General features: G+C 40.1%; 1 protein-coding gene across 5 annotated transcripts in view; it reads right to left on the bottom strand.

Moving 5' to 3' along the window:
- The window catches only part of LOC123974933 (cadherin-4-like), a 259,907-nt gene that overhangs the window by 40,245 nt on the left and 201,100 nt on the right, over positions 1-18,562 (bottom strand). For all 5 annotated transcript variants that reach the window (XM_046055968.1, XM_046055965.1, XM_046055967.1 and 2 more), the window contains one exon: positions 4,689-4,844. In XM_046055968.1, the coding sequence (XP_045911924.1) occupies positions 4,689-4,844 (156 nt within the window). The remainder of the gene's footprint in view (positions 1-4,688; positions 4,845-18,562) is intronic.

Below are 18,562 nucleotides of genomic sequence, written 5' to 3'. Positions count from 1 at the left end.
AATGTCTGCACTCACAGAAGTGGACACAAGAAAAGGAGAAACAACATAAATAAAACACCAACAAACTGAAAGCATTGTTTTTATATACTTCAAGGTGACTATTTCACAGTACTTCTAAAGTAAAAAAAAACCCACCTCTGCACTGTTTTTGAATTTGGTTCACTGAATTTGGCATTCAACCCAACTCATGAATACATGGGCTGATAAAATCTGCTTTATTGAACTATACAGTATAAAAGTTTCAGAAAGATTTCCCAGACCCACACAACAATAATAAGAAACAGATGTGAAATTCTGGATATTTTTCTTGCAGAAAAATTGCCTTTGCGATCATGCACTTTCTCCAGACTTCTTATCTCTTTTATACTTAGTACCCAGATATTTTTATCCCAGTAGAAACCAAAACAAGAAACATCTTATTTTATTGGAAGGTGGCCCTGATGTAAAGGCAAGGTGTTTGTTTCAGGACCATTGTGTTGGATCCCAGGCCAACATTCTGTGTGGTTTTGTTTGAAAGAGAGTCCTGAAATCTCTTCAGTTCCCTCTGACTCCACAAACACATCAGCCCATCTCAAATTCAACTCAGCTGTGCTCAGATCAATGGAATCCCCAACTAGGATTTCTCACAAAGTTTGGACATGAGGTTATTACTGGAATCGATACATGCTGTAAAGTGTGTCCTGACGGCTCTCTCTCTTATGAAGTCTGGAGGAAGAAATAAAGAACTGAATGAATGAAAACGACAGTGGAGAAAACTGAATTATCAGGGAAATGTTGGCTTTAAATGAATGCTTGTGGGTTTTTTTTTTTTTTCACTCCATGCATGAAGGTCAAACTGAAGACTGAGATGCCATTTCAAAATGAACTCCACGGTTCTCCTTCAAGCTGTTTTGATTCACTTCACTCAACCTGAGAATGTTTATATCCCCAAACATGACTTATTCAGTGATATTCCTGTCAGCTAGAAGCACCGGGGATGTTTAGTTTATATCATACAAAGAAAAAAAAAATTATGCAGATACTATCTACATCCTGCTCCTAACAATGTAGGCTAGTAAATATGTATTCTGTTAAAATGTCAGCAATCAATTTCAGCTGAAGGACCTTCAACCTTATTTGATGTTAGGGATATTCATCTAAAGGAAGGCTAAAGGAAGGAGATGAAAATGGGGCTGGGGGAAAATGACAACATGTTAGGAACAGATAGAGAAGAAATATGACAAACTGTAACATGAGAAGATTTTTTTCCCCCTGTCATGTATGGAGAATTGAGGGATACTCTGAGTGAGCAAGATGGGAAAGCGGCTACCACTGCACTGGCCACTGCAAGAGCATGAGAGCCAGATAAGTGAAATAGCCTCCAGGCTCATTGCAGCAGGAAATAGAATAAATAGCATTCTTCATCGGCTTCTTCTCCTCAGAGAGGTGAAGAACGTCTCCAATGCCACCCGCCCATCCACTCCTCTCCGCCGGTCTGCTTCTGCTCTGCACCTCCACCAAAATTGTGTCTTCAGGTCTCCCTGAGGTTAATTTGACTTTACTTTTTCCACTGCATTGTCTGATCTGTCTGGCACCCAATATCCGTGCACTGCCATCGCATATCACATCTCGCATCTCGCCGTGCTGTAACAGGCTAGGAGCCAGGCCCCTTATCTCGACCCACCCTCATCCCTCCATCCCGCATGCACCCACACCCTAATTCAATAACAGCAGGAGTCAGAGATTACCGCCATGTTTAAAAAAGGCAAAATGTAATTCTGGGTCCACATTAAAGTTATTATCTTGAAAGGCAGGGGGAGAAAACAGACCGTACCAGGCGCTTGGCATTTGGCAAAGAGGAAGCATCCTGATAGAGATAACAACAGACCCAGAAGCTCCAAGGTTTTTTCCTTATAAGAATGCATCTTGTTACATGGCTGATTTAAAAATTTCAGAGTGCTCATTCTTTTGAAATAAAAAGAACTAGACCGTAACTTTGTTCTGTCCTTGCATGAAATATGAAGTAAACAAAAAGAGGAGGACAAAGTCAAATTCTTGCTTTTCAGGATGATGTTGCTCAGTAAAGTTCTTTGTCTTTAAAGTTATTGGCCTGACGATGTTTTATACAATACAGTTTAATTGCTTTTCTGTTGCTCTAACAGCATCTAGTGTGAGAGGCCTTTCATTTTGTTTACATGTACATCTTTACCTTGTCTAAGCTGGTTTGTCCCTGCTCTTTGACTTCCACACTTTTCATCTTCAACAAACATGGAGTTTAACAGAAATGGGCAGTATTTCAATTAATGTTAATTTAATTACTTTTGAGTATTTTGTCATTTGTATTTTGAGTTTTTAACAAAATACTTTAAGAGCTTGTATTTCCGTATTTGAAATATTTAAAATACATTATTTAATATGTATTTTATGTTCCTTGTGACCAGTAGCTTGACTGAAGAAGCTGCTTTGGTGTTCGGTGCAAATTTCCTCCAAGATAAAGCTATGCAACATATTATCACGTACTTCATGCTGAGGCAAGCTTACTAAATGGCACTAAAATACAACAGAAGCAAATAGCAAATAGCAAACACATGTGATCTAGAACTGGCAAATATCCTTCATCATCAGCATATCACATATCAGGTCATAACTACTAACTGCCATTAGCTAGTTAGCTCAGTTAGCCACGCTGCTAACTTAATGGTTCTATTAGCTGACAACGAAGACATGGTGGGTTCACCTGGCAACAGGAGAAGCATTTAAAGCAAGAGAGGAGCGAGAGGGAGAGGCTGAACTATACCACTGGATTATTGCTGCTTGAGGTACAAAGTGGTTTTACAAGACAAGACGTCTGGGGCTAACTCGTTAGCATGCTAACTTCAGCAAATGTCTCTGCAACACAATACATAGATGTCTAGTTTCACATATTTTTGGGTTGAAATGACTAGTAGGTACAAAACATTTTGTAATCCGTCCAGCTTCGACTGGAAGCCGCAAACCGGCTGTAGTGGCTCCAACGCATTGCTTTAGGGCAATTGCGCCCGACAAAATTATGTCCAAAAAAAAGTGCTTGTTTTTGCTACTGATGCTCAAACAGTTATTCCAGGTGCCTGACAACATCACGGAAATTATCCCGACGAGAAACACCCAGTCAAACTCCTTATTTTGAACCAGACCCAGAAGTCTTGCTAAAGGACTATTCTCGCTCTGAAAGTTGTTGCTATTTTCCTGTGGTTCATACCAGCCTCAAAAGTGGTTCAAACCACAATGTGCAGCATTTCATTTAATGTTGCCCAATATGAATTCAGAATCTCTAAAAACCATATTGACAGGAAAGAAGCAAAGAAGAAAACGGCAAAATCAGCTGGGGCAGTGCAGGAGGGACATCAAGGCCACTGTTGGCCCCAGGCATATGTATATTTTTGAGGGGTATAAGGCCAAACTGAGGGTACACAGTGGCCATGGCCTTCATGGCCTCTATGAAATTCCTGCCCTGGTTTGTATAGAATCTATTTTTATATTAACAAATTGTATTTTAATTAAGTACATTTTTAATACCAGTATTTTGTATTTTATATTTGATGAGTAAGTATTTGTAATTTTTAACAAGATGATGTATTTATGCACATCACTGGAGTTTAAACAGCCTTCAGCAAGCCTCCGCCTTTTTTAACAAATCACCTCATTGATTAGACTTTCTCCTGGGTGTAAATCTGTTCAACTCCCACTAAAAGGTTGGAGTTGCAAGCTCACCAGGACTGTAAGTCAGACTAGACTCCCATATAAATACAAGGATAGTGGCAGGTACAGAGTAAGAGAAAACTAGAGACACCAACTTAAAGTGATTAACCCAGTGTGATTGTTCACCACATCAAAGCATTGGGGCTCTCTTTTCATGGCGGCAGAAAGACTAGCAGAAAGATCAGCTTAAGCACCAATACGACAAATTAGTGCTTTTTAGTACTCAGCACAACGGTACGATTGAAAGTTTCATTCAAATGAGGTAGCGCCAAAACAGGTGTTGGTATTTTGGCAAAAATTTGGTATTAGACAAAACAAAAATGGACATAAATGCTGCACTGGGCAAAGACTGCTTTTACATTACTGTACAGGTTAAACAAACAACCAACAACATACTGTGTGTTGATTAGTTAGCTTTAGATGTGAAATATTTTTGATTCCCCCTGCTTCAAGTCTCTAGAATAAAGATATACGAATAAGAGTATATCCAGAAATGTTTAAGTATTCACATCTTGTCACTCATCATCCAGGTTTTATTTTCCTACCAAGCCATTTTTCCTCTCTAATCGGTGAGTCTTTTCGTCATGTGCCACTGTTACTGGCACAGCAGTATTAATTTATCATTGAGCTCTCGGCTAGTTACAGTGCTTTTCTCATAGCTTTAATGACATTCTCTGGCTTAAACTTCACTTCATCCAGATGCTTTGCAAATAGCACTGTCACACCTATATGAGTGAAAAGGTGCAAACTGGAAATTCCGTGATTCATTCCATCATCATTGTGCACTAAAACTTTCCTTGCTATTATGTAGAGCTACATGGATTCGGATGTATGTTGTCATGATATAAAGACTTGTGTGTCAAAGGGTTAAATTGCTGTATAGTAATGTCTGTGGGGGGGTTTAAATGGTCATAGGTACTCTGTGTGCATATATAAGTGTGTATGTGTGTGAGAAAGAGAGAGAGACTCACATGGTAAGAAGAGCGACGTTCTCTATCAAGAGGTTTGGTGACGAACATCTTTCCAAGCACGGGGTCTATATTGAACACTTCATTGGGTGGTTGATCTGCTCCCACCCCAGTGATGCTGTATCGGATTGAGATGTCCTTGTCCTGGTCTGAACGAATCTGCATCACAACAAACAAAGAGGAACACTCAATCAATCAATCAATCAATCAATCAAGTGTTTATTAAAGTCTCATACTGTGTTAGACCGAGCCACACAGAGTTTTCTGTATGACCCTCTTGCCCTGACGAAACTAAACTAAAACACACAGTTGCTATGGCCTACCTACATCTATTGTTGCAACATGTGGTGGCGGGTGTTTATTATTCAAGGACTGGTTTATAATATACAGCCCCGGAGTTTAATAATTTTGTCCTTACATTGTATATTATTCACTGGTAACAAGCACAAACACACACAGGACATGCTTGCACATACCCCCCCCCCCCCCCCCCCCCCCCCCCCCCCCCCCCCCCCCCCCCACACACACACACACACACACTCCTCAAAGTGTGGCATTTCTAGCTACCACATATTCAAGGATTCCATTAGTGCTGCCGCAGGGAGCACTATGCATTCTGTTTAGCAGAATTGGACAGCTTCAAAAGAAACATTTTAATTCAATATTTTGGGGAGGGAGAAATGAAATCAACATGTATTTACTGATAACTTTGACAGTGCTTTATTAACATTTGCTGGCGCTAAACTGGGATTAAGACAGGTTGTGGATAAAAATGACTATTAGATGGAAAAGTGAAAATATGAGGTTGTAATTGTTGTGTAATTAAGGAGGCAACAACAGGCAACATAACATTAAACACATTTGAGGAGGGAAAAATGGGCCAGAAGAAAATAATCTCAAATCCAGGGGTGCACAGGAGAAGATAATTATTTAATAACTGTGGGAGATGGGAAGCAGAACATTCTTTAAGAAATAGGCCTGTGCTTGAGTTCAGCTTTCCTTGCCAGATAGACAGCTAATAGGTGCATTAACTGCACTGCTAGGCCTTTGATTTGGACTGAAGTGCTGTGTAATTGGGACTCATTTGGAGGAGTTTTTCAATTTAGTGCCCAAATAGAGTCCAAACCTCAAAGCATCCCATCTCTTTCCATTAACTACATGACAACCCGTGAACATCAGCTGGTGTATCAAAATGACTCAATCATACACTTACTCCAGTATGCGGGCACATACTGTACACAAACAGACAAAAATACACACACGGGGAAAAGACCAATCTCTTTTTTTCTTAATCAATGACTATTTCAGTGGAGAGCCTGAGTGTACCCGAAGAGTATGACTGTCCAAAGTTGTCTCCATCTTTCACCACTTGAGGAACCAATTTAGCCACACTTTTGACACACCAGGAATTCTGCCCTGCTGAGAAAATAGCTGGAGCAACTAACAAGGACACGGGACGGACATACGGTATTAGACAGGTGTCAACCTGACTTTTCCTACTGGTGGAATAAAAACCTGTCACCATCACTGACTCTGCTATTATCACTATTTTCCTTCTCCTCCTCTTCAGCAGCATCAACATTATCAACTCTTTAACTCATCAACTTAATATTAGTAAGATCCGGCCTTTAATGTGTGCCTTTAATCTTTAATCAAACAAATGTAATCGGTTATAGAAACCTTCCCTGTAAGAATGCAAGAGGAGCTGTCATAACATCACACTTAGGTTATTTGTGCATGTCTGTACGTGTGTTTTCTTTGGGGAATAGGGGGAGGAGAACGTCAGAATGCTCTGCACATATCTCAGCGAATTACTGCTGACAGCTATGATAATTAACGAGCTGCAGACATCGACTGCTATTACTTCAAAGAAACTCTACCCGTTAAACACCAACAAACTAACAACTATCCTGCCAGCAACTCAGTTGAACGCTCAATGTACCACCATTACCCTCCTCTATAGGCAAAGCAAAGAGACTGCTGCACACTGACTCCATCTACCTCTCCTGTCGCATTAGAAAATACAAGCAATTATTACACATCCGGCTGCCAAATGGTCTCCCCCTCTCATTCATCCACCTTTCTCCTCCCCTCTCCTTGTCTCTGCTTTCCTTCCCCCTCCCTTCTCCTTTCCAACTCCTTCTCTCTCATCTCCACTCCTCCCCTTTCCTCTCATCTCTCCCCTCCACTGTACTCTCTCATCACTCTCTCTCTCTGTCTTCGCTTCAGGTCTCCGTGGGGACAGAAGCCATGCATGAAAAATGAAATTACTTCAATCCGTTGGCCTTGGCAGTGGCGTATAAATCCTCACCAGTTAGGAAGTGATAGCTCTCCATAATTCCATTTGGGTTTTCCCCGCCCCTCTGATTTCCCACCCGTCCTACTTGGGGGGGAAAGAGATTCAGCTGCACGTTTCCACAGTCATTCGAGCCAATTAGCTCTCCCTCCCACAACGCTTTTAAAACTATTGAGGGACAGCGCCAGAATCTTTATCCTCATCTACCAAATATTTGTGCATGGATGTGTGTGCAAACATTTGTGCATTCAAACTTGCACAAGTGTGCTTTGTCTGGCTCATGATTATTAATGTATATAACGTATGCAGGCATATCACATGCATATACATGGCTTTGCATTAAGGGATCCAATAATGGATGTCAAGGAAATGAATCAGCTAGCTGATGCATGTTATCATTTTCTATTTTATCACAGAATATTGTGACAGGCGGGATGTCATTTCAATAGTGAGAAGCTCTCACTGACATTCTGCCATTTTAGCTTCAGAAAAGGGAGGGAATGTGTTCAGGGAAAAAAGCCCAGCATGAGATGAACACGAAGAGCTTCACATAGCTGCATAAGTACTTTTTATTTCCTTTAATGAAAAGAGGGAAACTCTCTCTCTCCCTCTTTCTCTCCACTGTTATCTTGCCCCTCACACAATAACAGACAGTAATACACACACACATAAAATGCCTCCATAGGCTAATAAAAAAAAACAGTGCCAATACAAACCAAAATCATTTTTTTCTTTGTGTTTTTTTTTTTATTCCCTCTGATTTTTATTCTCTATTTTTTGATAGTGTGTGTGTATGCATGTCTATAGGGGACAGAGAGATTAGAAGAGAAGCGCTCTGCTAAGAGAGATAGATAGTGAGAGTGAGAAAGAGAGAGAGACAGCGTCATGACTGTATCATCCAGCATCAGAAACCAGACACTGTCTAAATGACCTATTTGTCGACGGATCAAAGCAATTCCCTTCATTACTGACAACTTGTCTGGTTCTTAAGGAGATCTTATCAGTGAGCTTAGCTCCCTTCTGCCAGGCAAAACTGAATCAAATGAGAAATTATCATGCTACCGGGTCTTCTGGGAAAACAGAGAAGAGGAGATGAAGAGCGGGGAATGAATAACACAGAAGCGCCGTTCTACCGCAGTTACTAGGGTGCAGAGGAATTAATTCTCACTTAAGAATTCATGTTAACTAACACTTTAAAAAGTATCCAACTACCACCATTTAGATGTGTGATTTCACTGCATGTTGTAGATATACACTACTACATATATTAATAATTATATATATTAAAATTAAATTGATCCAAATTGAAGTATTGATCAGGTGATCTATATTGAGTGTGGACAGGGTAAAAGTAGTGTGAGATATGTATAAAAATATTGCATAAAATTGTTGCATAAAAGACAATACAAACTATCTAAACCTCTATAGAGGGTAATGCAACCCAATAGAAGAAGATCCTTCTAATATTTAATCCACACCTATAAACATACCTTAAAAAATATAAGGCTATCCAATGAAACCACCACCATAAAACTAGGCCTCATAAATGATCAGAGTTGAATCAACATTCTAAAAGAGTCAGCAAAATGCAAGCAATAATTATATAATAAATGTTTTTATATCACCGATGAATAACATGACTAGTTGAATGTGAAAGGGGCTGCTCATTGCAATAAACAGATAATTTAACCTGCCTCTGCAGTTCTATCTCAGCTCCACAGAGCTTTGTAACTAGTTTCAGCTCATTGTTTTGGTTTTCGGGCCACAACTTTACTGTTTTGGTTCAGTCTTACTTCCCTACTAGCCTGGATCAAGCTGATGTTAGGAGAAAAAAAATTGTTTGCTTGTGTATTTTTCAAGTCAGCAAGTTTACTTTAAGTCCCCCAATTTAGCATTCATAAGCAGTTTGAACAAGTACTTTTACATTTTATAAGACTTTAATGTAGTTGTTCAGTAAGCAAAGGAGATGTAAGAAAATGTACAAATTCTGTACATTAATAAACGCTCTTAAATGTTCTTATATCTACAACTACATTATAGTGTGTTATTAAAGTTTATGTTGTATACTCCTTATAAAAGCTGAATAGGAGGACTTAAACTAAAGTGTTACCCAGAAGTCTAGTTTACAGATAGAGTTTGTTGTTTTTTTATTGTTAATATTGAGCTGTTAGCAAACTAGTGTATATTTGTAGTTTTGTTTTGTGCACCCGTCATGAGTGAGTTATGATTTGGCCATTAGTGAGTATATAATGTATATACAGGAACATACACTCTTTGGCTACTTTATTAGGTACAACTGACATGACAAAGACAGTCACGTATAATAAATAGCCATAAAGTTGTACTCTGGTGGTGGTGGGTTGGGTGGAAGGTTAGCAACTTAGATCTCTCACCTGAGAGACAAGCGTTCGATTCTTAACCTGGCTAGTCTTTCAGGTTCAAACTCAGGAAATGGTGGCCTTCTCTACTTTGTGAGATACCAGAGTGATGTCGAGCATATATATATATATATTATATTAGCATATATATATATATATTAGCATTGCATTTGTTTGCTTCAACATTCAAGCTTTTCCTCAGCCCACGCAATTCTCACCATGGTAGATTAGGAAGAGAAGGCGCTATATGTAAACAAAGGGGAGGAACATGGAGAGGCTTTGGGCTTGAGTATACACAATTCGAAATAGAATTTGCTGTGTTAACAGTCACTATCGATGCCAGTACACTCATTATGTTTGCAGGTCTGTCTTCCTCACCACAGGATGGAGGCGCTGTGAAAGTGATGATACCGGAAAAAGAAGATAAAAAGATAAAGAAGTAGGTTTACAGTGGTACAGTTTTTATAGAAACACTAAAGGGGATAGTATGTTTGTTTCCTAAACCAAACAAGGAGCTAGACTGGAGAGATTATTGTATGAAATGATGGATGTGGAGGTGAATGCGTGCAAGCCAGATTGATGATCTCACAAAATGAGTGACTGCTTTTGTTTAAAACTTCCCATCCACCCATCAATCATATTAAAAAGCAATCCATGTCAGAATCAGTTTGTGAGAAAAGTATTTCAAACATCATTGGTGTATTCTGTGTTTCTACATGGATCACAATTCAGGCCCAAACATGATAACTGCATTACTCCATGCTAGCTTTCTGTATGCTAAATTTGATTAACAGCAGCTTTTTCTTGATTTACATACTACTTGACAGATGAATAAAATACCTGACCTGATGCATTTTTGTTCTTTTTCTTCAATGAGTCAGTGCATGTGTACAGCGATTATATATCCAGCCAATACATATTATAATTGGTCTTTCATATAACTTTTGAAGTACAGGTAGGGCAAATTGAAGATAATCTGCAGTTTAGCATGTACAGAGGACTGCCATTACCATATGCATGGCTATAATGTTCTTGGGGCATTGTGGGTGAAATTGAAACAATTACCATACAAATTATACACCTGTCTTGGTACTCTAGATCCTTGTGTATTCAGGAAGTTGGTTCAGAGTATTTTTTGTATTGTTTTTTGCTCAGTTCAGCTATTGTCACAATAGTCGCATTTCCCTCAAAAACTACTATAAATCCAGCTAAATTCAAAACATAATTACATGCTTTTGTTGCAAAAGTGCAGCTGGGCTGTTCACACTGTGGTCACACAAAGGTTTTTAGTGGTCACAAACCCAAAAACAATGCCTGTGTGAACATGCCAATTTTCAATTTCTTTTGATATGCACTTCTGTGTGCAATAGGCTGCTTTACCAGCCAGGTCAGTCCAAGCAGATACACACTACATCATACACCATGACAAATACCTGATGTGGAGCAAACAATGACACGGCAAGTAATGTAACTAAGTTTAGTTAAGTTGTGGGTTAGCAAATTGTGGCTACAGTTGCTAATGCAAACCTAACATGCAGAGAGAACGAGACGGTCCCCGAGCCAGCACAACAGCTCCAAACAGCGATACATACAACTCTCCTGCTACTGTAGCTAACATCACAACAACAGCATATCTTGGCAAACTAGAGGGAAAGCTAAATGCCTGTGGGCAAGTCATTAAACGTCACATGACACAAATCATAGCTGGAATAGTGTTATGTGGCAGGGTCCAGGCCACTTTGTTTGTTTATCATTTACTTTCTGTACAAACAGCAGATTTTATTTTCAGTGCACACATAGAATGAACAACTAGCAAAGGAGTTATTTGGTAAATTTGACAAAAAGATGTACATTGGATTATATTGGATTAGAATCGCTTACCCCACCTTTAAGACTTCAAGAAATCAGTCAATACAAATCAGTCAAACTTTTCATGAAATCAGTTTGCATTTCGTTGAACAAAGCCTTCAATTTCAAAAGCATTAAAAAGGTGTCCTCTCAACTTGAACTCGCAGCTTTGTTCATTATATCTTGCAGATAACTTTACACAATTGGTTAGCTGCCACTGTGAAGGTCTGTTTAAAAATGTATTACACCATTAGTTTTTAGATGAATGAAGAAGTTATTTTTACTGTGAGGTAAAACATGACAAAACAAACTACACACTGCAATCCTATAGATATAAAGTATGACCATATATGTAAATTTAGCATTCATATAAATTCATATAAGAATATTGTGAGAAATGCAAAACTGTAAAAACAACAAAAAAAGCAACAACACAAAAAGCTTTGAGTTACTTCCAGAAAATCTTCATAGTAAAAAGTGTAACGATCTGGCTTAAGCATGTTATACATAAACAAGAAACATACAAGCACACACAGAGGATTGTCATGAATGTGGCAATTAGGTGCTCTAGTAGTGCTCTGCTGTTTCAGAGAATGACACTGGTTCAGTGAGCGGTAGGACAGCAGGAACAGTCACTTGCAGACAGCAAAGTCACAGCAAACCCCCGAAGAGCTGAAAGCTAGGCCTTTCATGACTTTAAAGCCCAACAAACAGGGATAGATGCACCAAACACGGCGACAGTCGACAGGAACAAACAGAGAGACACGTTCTTTCAACAGTACAGTAAAGCCTAACAGGCAGGTAAGAAATACAGGTATTGGCCAACAGGTCACAAACACTGGTTAACTCTGAAGCGATAGAGCCTCTACATGAGAAAGGTTTTTAGGTAGCATTGCATATCACACACACACTCCATCTGTCAAATGCGCTCTGTTGCAAGCACAAAGATAAAAAGACACCTTGTGTGTTTTGCTGTGAGTCAGCAAAGTGTCTGCATTAAAAGCTTTCCTGTGGCCTTTTTAAAACACAGACTTTTGCTTAGGCTTTGATGTTGAGCAACATCTCTTTAAAAGGTAGGACAGGATTGATGTTGAGTATCTCAGTCTGAAGTTGGGGTTTTCAAAAATGCACTGACTTAAACATAAAACAAATTGCATAACATATCTTGTATTCTTTAGTTGCTGAAGATTGCATGAAGTCTGCATGAACAGACGTACCAGTGGCTATGTACATTCATCTTAAAGTTTTGTGCTAGTGGTTTGGCTCTAGGCATGGCAATGTGTGTTTGTCGGTCCACCACTTTTGTCCAGACTGAAAGACCTCCAAAATTATTGGCTGGATTGCCATGAAGTTTTGTATTGACATTCGTGGTCCCATAAGGAGAGATCCCATGACTCTTCCTCTAAAGTCAAGTGAGGTTGACATTTGTGGTGAGTGAAATGTCTCAACTATTCAATGGACTGCCATGTAATTTGGTAGACAATCATGTCCCCTTCAAAATTAACAATAATATCTTCGGTGATCACTTACATTTCATCTAGCGTCATCATCAGGTAAAAAATTTGATTTGTGTTTTGTGACGAAATACGGCTAATGAAACGATATATTGTAGGTTATATAGGTATATATAGGTTATTTTTTGCATACAGATGCCCCATCTGACTTTGCCAAGAGTCCAGCCAGAGGCGCAAATCAAAAATAATAGCAAAAATATTTTTTTTTTGTGGCTCATAAATGCTGCACTCATTGAGATGTCAATCAAATTATGACTTTTATAATCGCTAAGTCATCTGACAAAATAAAAATAAATACAGCTTAATACCAGCACCTGTATTGTGTGATTGACTTTACTTAACTGACATTTCAAATTAATGGATCACAGAGTTAGAGGTGAAAGAAAGTTGTCATTTTAACTCTCCTGCCACACAATTCCCTCCTCTGTGTGGTCAGCCTCATGTCATTGGTTTTGAACAGCTCAGTTTTACCAGTCTGCACTAAAATACGAGAATGCCATTTTCAGATTTACTGAGAGGACATTTTCAGATTTTTCTGGGTTAGTGGTCTATGTGAGTGTGTGTCAGAATGAAATGGAGAGATATTGTGCTCTGTGTGCTTTTATGTAATTTGAATGATAGCTTGGAGTGACGCAGGTGAGATTATTAAAAGACCTTCCTTCACATTAGTGAAAATAACATGGAGTAATGGAAGTTAAGCAGTGAATGACTTTTCCAATTATTGCAGTGTGAAAGGAGTCTGGTCTTTAACAGTGCAGGCTTATGGCAAATTAGAGGTGCTATTCTCCCTGGAGGTAACAATGGAATGACTCGCCCTCCTCACTCCCCACTTCCAGACGGGGAGAATGAAAATAAGGCAGCCATTGTAGTGGCAGACAAAGAACGGTCACACCCCTTAGCTCTGGCTTAGCAGGGTTAGAATGTGAGGACTACCATCTCACTATTACCCCTCTCTCCCTCTCTCTCTCTCTCTCTCTCTCTCACTCTCTTTCATTAGGGGATTGATTAAATTGTGAAATCAGGAGTGTGATGGATGAATGAATGACTTCTCCAGTTGCTCCCCTAGGCTTTGACAAGGACAATATCAAGGACCCCCTGTTACTCCCTTTTCCTCCCTCGTCCCTTCATCCCTAGGAAACCCAATCTGGGTAATTAGAGTAAAGAGTGTTGGAGACTTGTAGGGGAGAGAGACACAGACAGAGAGAGAGAGGGTGACAGTGGCATGAAATGTGCTGCTATTGCACTTTCCCCAGCCATTTACTCCCCCCACAAGCCCAATACATGCACACACACACACTTTTGCACTGTCCACCTTTCAAACACCACGTTCACCCTCTTCTCCCACACATTTTCTTCTTCTTCTTCTCACTTTATATTAAATCCATCAGGCAGCAGTGAAGAGGAGAAATGCAGACTAGAGGGAAAACAGAGGGAAGAAAGAGTGAGGCGAGTGAGAGGAAGTGGCTGTGAATTGACTGCATCAGCACAACTCTGTAGCAGAGCATGAGCCCTTCTGGCTGGAAACTTGGAAACGGGAAGTTTAGAGAAGTTGCCAGGACTTGTTTGATTGAACATGCGTTTGGCAGGATGAATCTATATTGTGAGAAAGAGGATAGAGTTTTCCCCCTGACCAGACATGTGATCTTTGTGGGATCCTATGCTGCTGGAATACATTGGTGTGTCTTTTTTTAATCTAGTCAGAGAAACATCCAGATACATCATTGCACAGACACATTTCCAGTGGACACAGCTGAAGGGCTGTTTGGAAAGAAAGGCATACAGTGCATTCCTCGCAGCCTACAGGGGCAAATACTTCGGGGGTATCATAAGGTAAACAGATGTCTAAGGACCCAGATGTGAGTGGAAAAGCAAAGGAGGAAAGGTGTTCAGGTAGAGGCGGGAGCAGTATACGCGTTTGATGTTGACTGGAAGCCTGACAAAATGGGCTGCTCCCTGCCAAGCTTGCCCCTGCCAAGCACAGGCAGAAACTGAAGAGGGGGCTGGACCTTGCCATGCTGCTGCTGGATGTTTTGAAAAGTTGCACATTCACAACACAAAGACACACTTGCTCACGCACGCACACACACAAACACACACACAGTCACACTGCAGCCTCTAAGTGTGTGTCAGAATGTTTCCCAGGATGTTCTGGCTCCCACTAACCAAGCGAGGGATTCTGCTTGGCAAACTCCACCTCAGCAAGAGTCCAGCTGTCATCTTGACAAATGAACCTTGGAAGAGTGAGGAGGTGTGTGTATGTTTGTGCAGCCATGCATCTGCGTCTGTGGATTCACGCCTGCGTGTTTTTGCTCGAGCCTAAGCACGTGTATCATAAGGATGACACACAGATGGCTGGTGTACATTTGGTTTTTGCTTCTTCAAAGGCAGCTGGCCTGTCATTCCTTGATTGATACTGATCAGAAAATGGATCAGAGCCAGCAGAGGTCAGTTTCTGTGAACCTCTGTCTATTTCTGGAAGTCAATGGGAAAACATTGCTGCAAATCTGGAAATGCACTGGCTGCCCCAGACGCTTGGCTTAACGCTGAGTCCTCTTAAAAGTGACACTGACTGCATAGCAACCAGAACAAATCACCTTATATATAGAATCGTTTTGCATGGCCTCAGATGAACCATAACATCGCCCCCTGTATGCCGTGATGCCAAGCGCTGTGTAAAGAGCTATGCATCACTCTGGTTTTATGAACAATGTGGGATGTTAAAGCTTTTATAGAGCATCAGGAGGAAATGTTCTTTTCTCCTGAAAATGAAGAGCAAATAAAAATGTATAAAGCAGCACCAGGGAGTATTGGCCAGAAACACTCATAAGCGAGAAGCAATGAGAAACCTGCAAAGTTAAAGGACATGTTATAAAATACCGGCAACTTTTTATCTGGTGCTAAACTGTTTATTTTAGGAGCTATTTCATTTTGAGATGCTTTAAAGCATTTCAGTGCACAGTGAGGAATTGTATTACACACATACACAGTGATGTATGCTTGCTTGTACTTGAACTTCATGTGTGTCTGTGCCCCTGCGTGTCTGTGTGTGTGTGTTTGTGGTTTGGGGGTTTTAACAGCATAAAAAACCACGATCCCCCCATGATAGTATCCTTGCATGAAAAGATTCTGAGGCCTTTCACTATAAATGACAAAGTAAATAGGATCAGTTTATTCTGGTGCAGGCCTTGATTTTGATTTCCCTTGCATTTTACCTCCAGGAAAGAAAGAACCAAAGAGGTGGGGAAATGGAAAAATACAAGCACATTAAGTGAGATTAGAATTTTATATCACATGACTTGCATGCAAAAGCTCTTCAATTCAATTCAATCTCACGCACAAGGACTTTCCCTGTTGCAATTATTCTTTTCTTTCATTTCCACTAAATGCAGTTGCTTTGTGTTGAATCAGATTTTATTTTGTTAGGTCATGTCTCTCAGGCAAACATGCAAACATTACTGAGCAGATGCGGGAGGAAAGTATTAACTGATGGGACAACCCCAGTGTCTATCTGGTTTATCGGCTTGTCTGGCTGCATAATTTCCTCTGTATATACTTTTCTGCCTACTGTCATTCTGTAGGCACAAAAGTAGGTATTCTGTTTTACCAACCTGTCTGTCAAGCTGTCCTTTCTATAAGACTGACCTTGTCTCATATCACCAATGATCACTGCCACCCTCAGCCTCCCCACTTCATCACTGGTCCCCACCTCCCTGAGTCCCCTTCTGAATATCTTTCTTCCAATTTCACTGCACATTATTTTTTCATGTCTTCAGAGGAATGGAGATTCTTGGCTCTCCTTCATCCTACTGATCCACCGGGTCGCCAAGGCCAACCTCCAGGGGACCAGACAGAGGCTGTTTGTTAAGCTGTTATTTATCTCCTTCATAAAGTCCTCCTCATCTCCTATTAAAGAGCCCAGAACTGTTGCCCTTGACTTGCACATAACTCTTGTGTCTTTTGGTGAGATGATTTACTGTTTAATTTAACACCAACTGAACCCAGGAGGGAGCCCGGCTGGTGCTGCCTGATGTCATATCAGAAAGGAATGTGTTGGTGGGGATTTGTGAACCTGTGTGTGTTTATCTGTATGCGCGTGTGCGTCTGTGCCGTCTGTGCATGTATCAGTGAGTGGGTGGCTGAGGCAGGGTTTTTTATTGTTTGTTTTGTTACTGTAAAGCCTTAGTAGTAGCAGCTCTGAGCCTGGGTGTGCACAGCAAGGCCACGTCTGGAAAATGTTCTCTTGAAAAAATAAACCGTTGCTGAGTACGCCTGATGAACATGTTTACTGGGACTTCACGCCACTAATTTCAAAATAATGAGATATTAAACAGTGAAAATTACATTTCAGTCTCACTTCCCTGAACACAGGAGAAAACAAAGGCCAAAGGCTGTTGACAAATACATGAATGTAGTAACAATTTGTTTTTCTCGTCTATACCAGGTGATTGTAGGAGACTCCCATTTCCAGGGGCTGATAAATCTAATTACATTGATCTCGCTAATTTCATTAGAGGAAAGGAAATTAAGTTCATAAGGTATTTGTTATATGCCAAGACAAGACTACTGTGACTAGAGTGGGAGGTCTAGGTCTTGGAAGAGAAACAAGAATCTGAACTATGCATATAGAAATGGACCTGCCAGAGAATCCATAAAGCTATTCCCTTCCTTTTCCATGATTGCCCTTGACAACCTCCTTGCGTGAGATATTAATGTGCCCCTCAGGTGCTCACCCCTTCTTTTAAATACCAGTCTCACGCTATTCGGAAGATGGTCAAATTGCTTTTATGTTCATATGTTTCATTAATGATCTGACCTGTCAAAAAAGACAGGGGGGAGTATGTTCCTCCATCACAAAGAATCCATTAGCAAGAGTAACAATGTAAAACACTCTCAACTTCCTCTGGTGTTTAACTCATGCCATCATAATTCAGGTTTGGTCACAAGAGCAGACAATTTTCTTTAAAATAAATGAAGAGTCATTATATCTGAATACTTCTCTTTTACACTTGCATGTGCCAATGTTGATGTACTTATGCATTTGACTATAAACATGACTAAGAATCTACAGCCATGCTAGCAGGCTCAGTGAGGCAGTGCATAAACACAGTGGTGCTTTGAGCTCAAAGCAACACATCTCAGTTTAGCATGTTACCATGCTAACATTTTCTAATTAGCAATGAACATGAACTAAAGATGAGGCTGATGGGAATGTCATTAGGTTTGCAGGTATTCAGTCAATGACCAAAGTTATTACAATTCATCTTGAATGTCTACACCAAATTTAATGGCAATCCAGCAAATAGTTTTAGATATATCCAAAAGTGTCAATTGCTGGTGGCACTAGAGCAAAATTCAGGGGATCGCCAAAATCAGTAGGCTTAATACTCTGGGGATCATCTATCCTATATAGTTGTTGATATTTTTTGGTCTGAACCAAAGTGAACTGAAGCAACTGACCGACCCAACCCACCAGTGCAATGGCTGAGAAAGAGGATCAGTAAATATCAAACATTTAGCTAAGGCTATGTTCAGACTTAATGCTCAATTCCAATTTTTTCCCAGATCTGAAAGTTCACATTGTTTGAAAGTTCACATTATTGTTTAAATGTGGCCGATGTCAGACTCACTCCAGTGTGAACTGCTTTTGTGGAGCTTTTTTCGTTCACCTGGAAAAGATCAGATATAATGTGACTTGGCCTATTCATACTGTCACAAAAAGATCAGATCTGAGTCACATATGGGCAAAAACATTGGATTTGGGTCACTTTGGCCTGCAGTCTCAATGTAACCTAAATGATTTGCAATGTTTCCAAACAGGGGTTGCTTGCGCTGAAGGAAAAT

This window comes from Micropterus dolomieu, linkage group LG08 (assembly GCF_021292245.1).
Source record: "Micropterus dolomieu isolate WLL.071019.BEF.003 ecotype Adirondacks linkage group LG08, ASM2129224v1, whole genome shotgun sequence".
Lineage (NCBI taxonomy): Eukaryota > Metazoa > Chordata > Actinopteri > Centrarchiformes > Centrarchidae > Micropterus > Micropterus dolomieu.
Note: the sequence above shows the minus strand (reverse complement) of the source record. Positions and strands in the feature narration are given on the sequence as shown.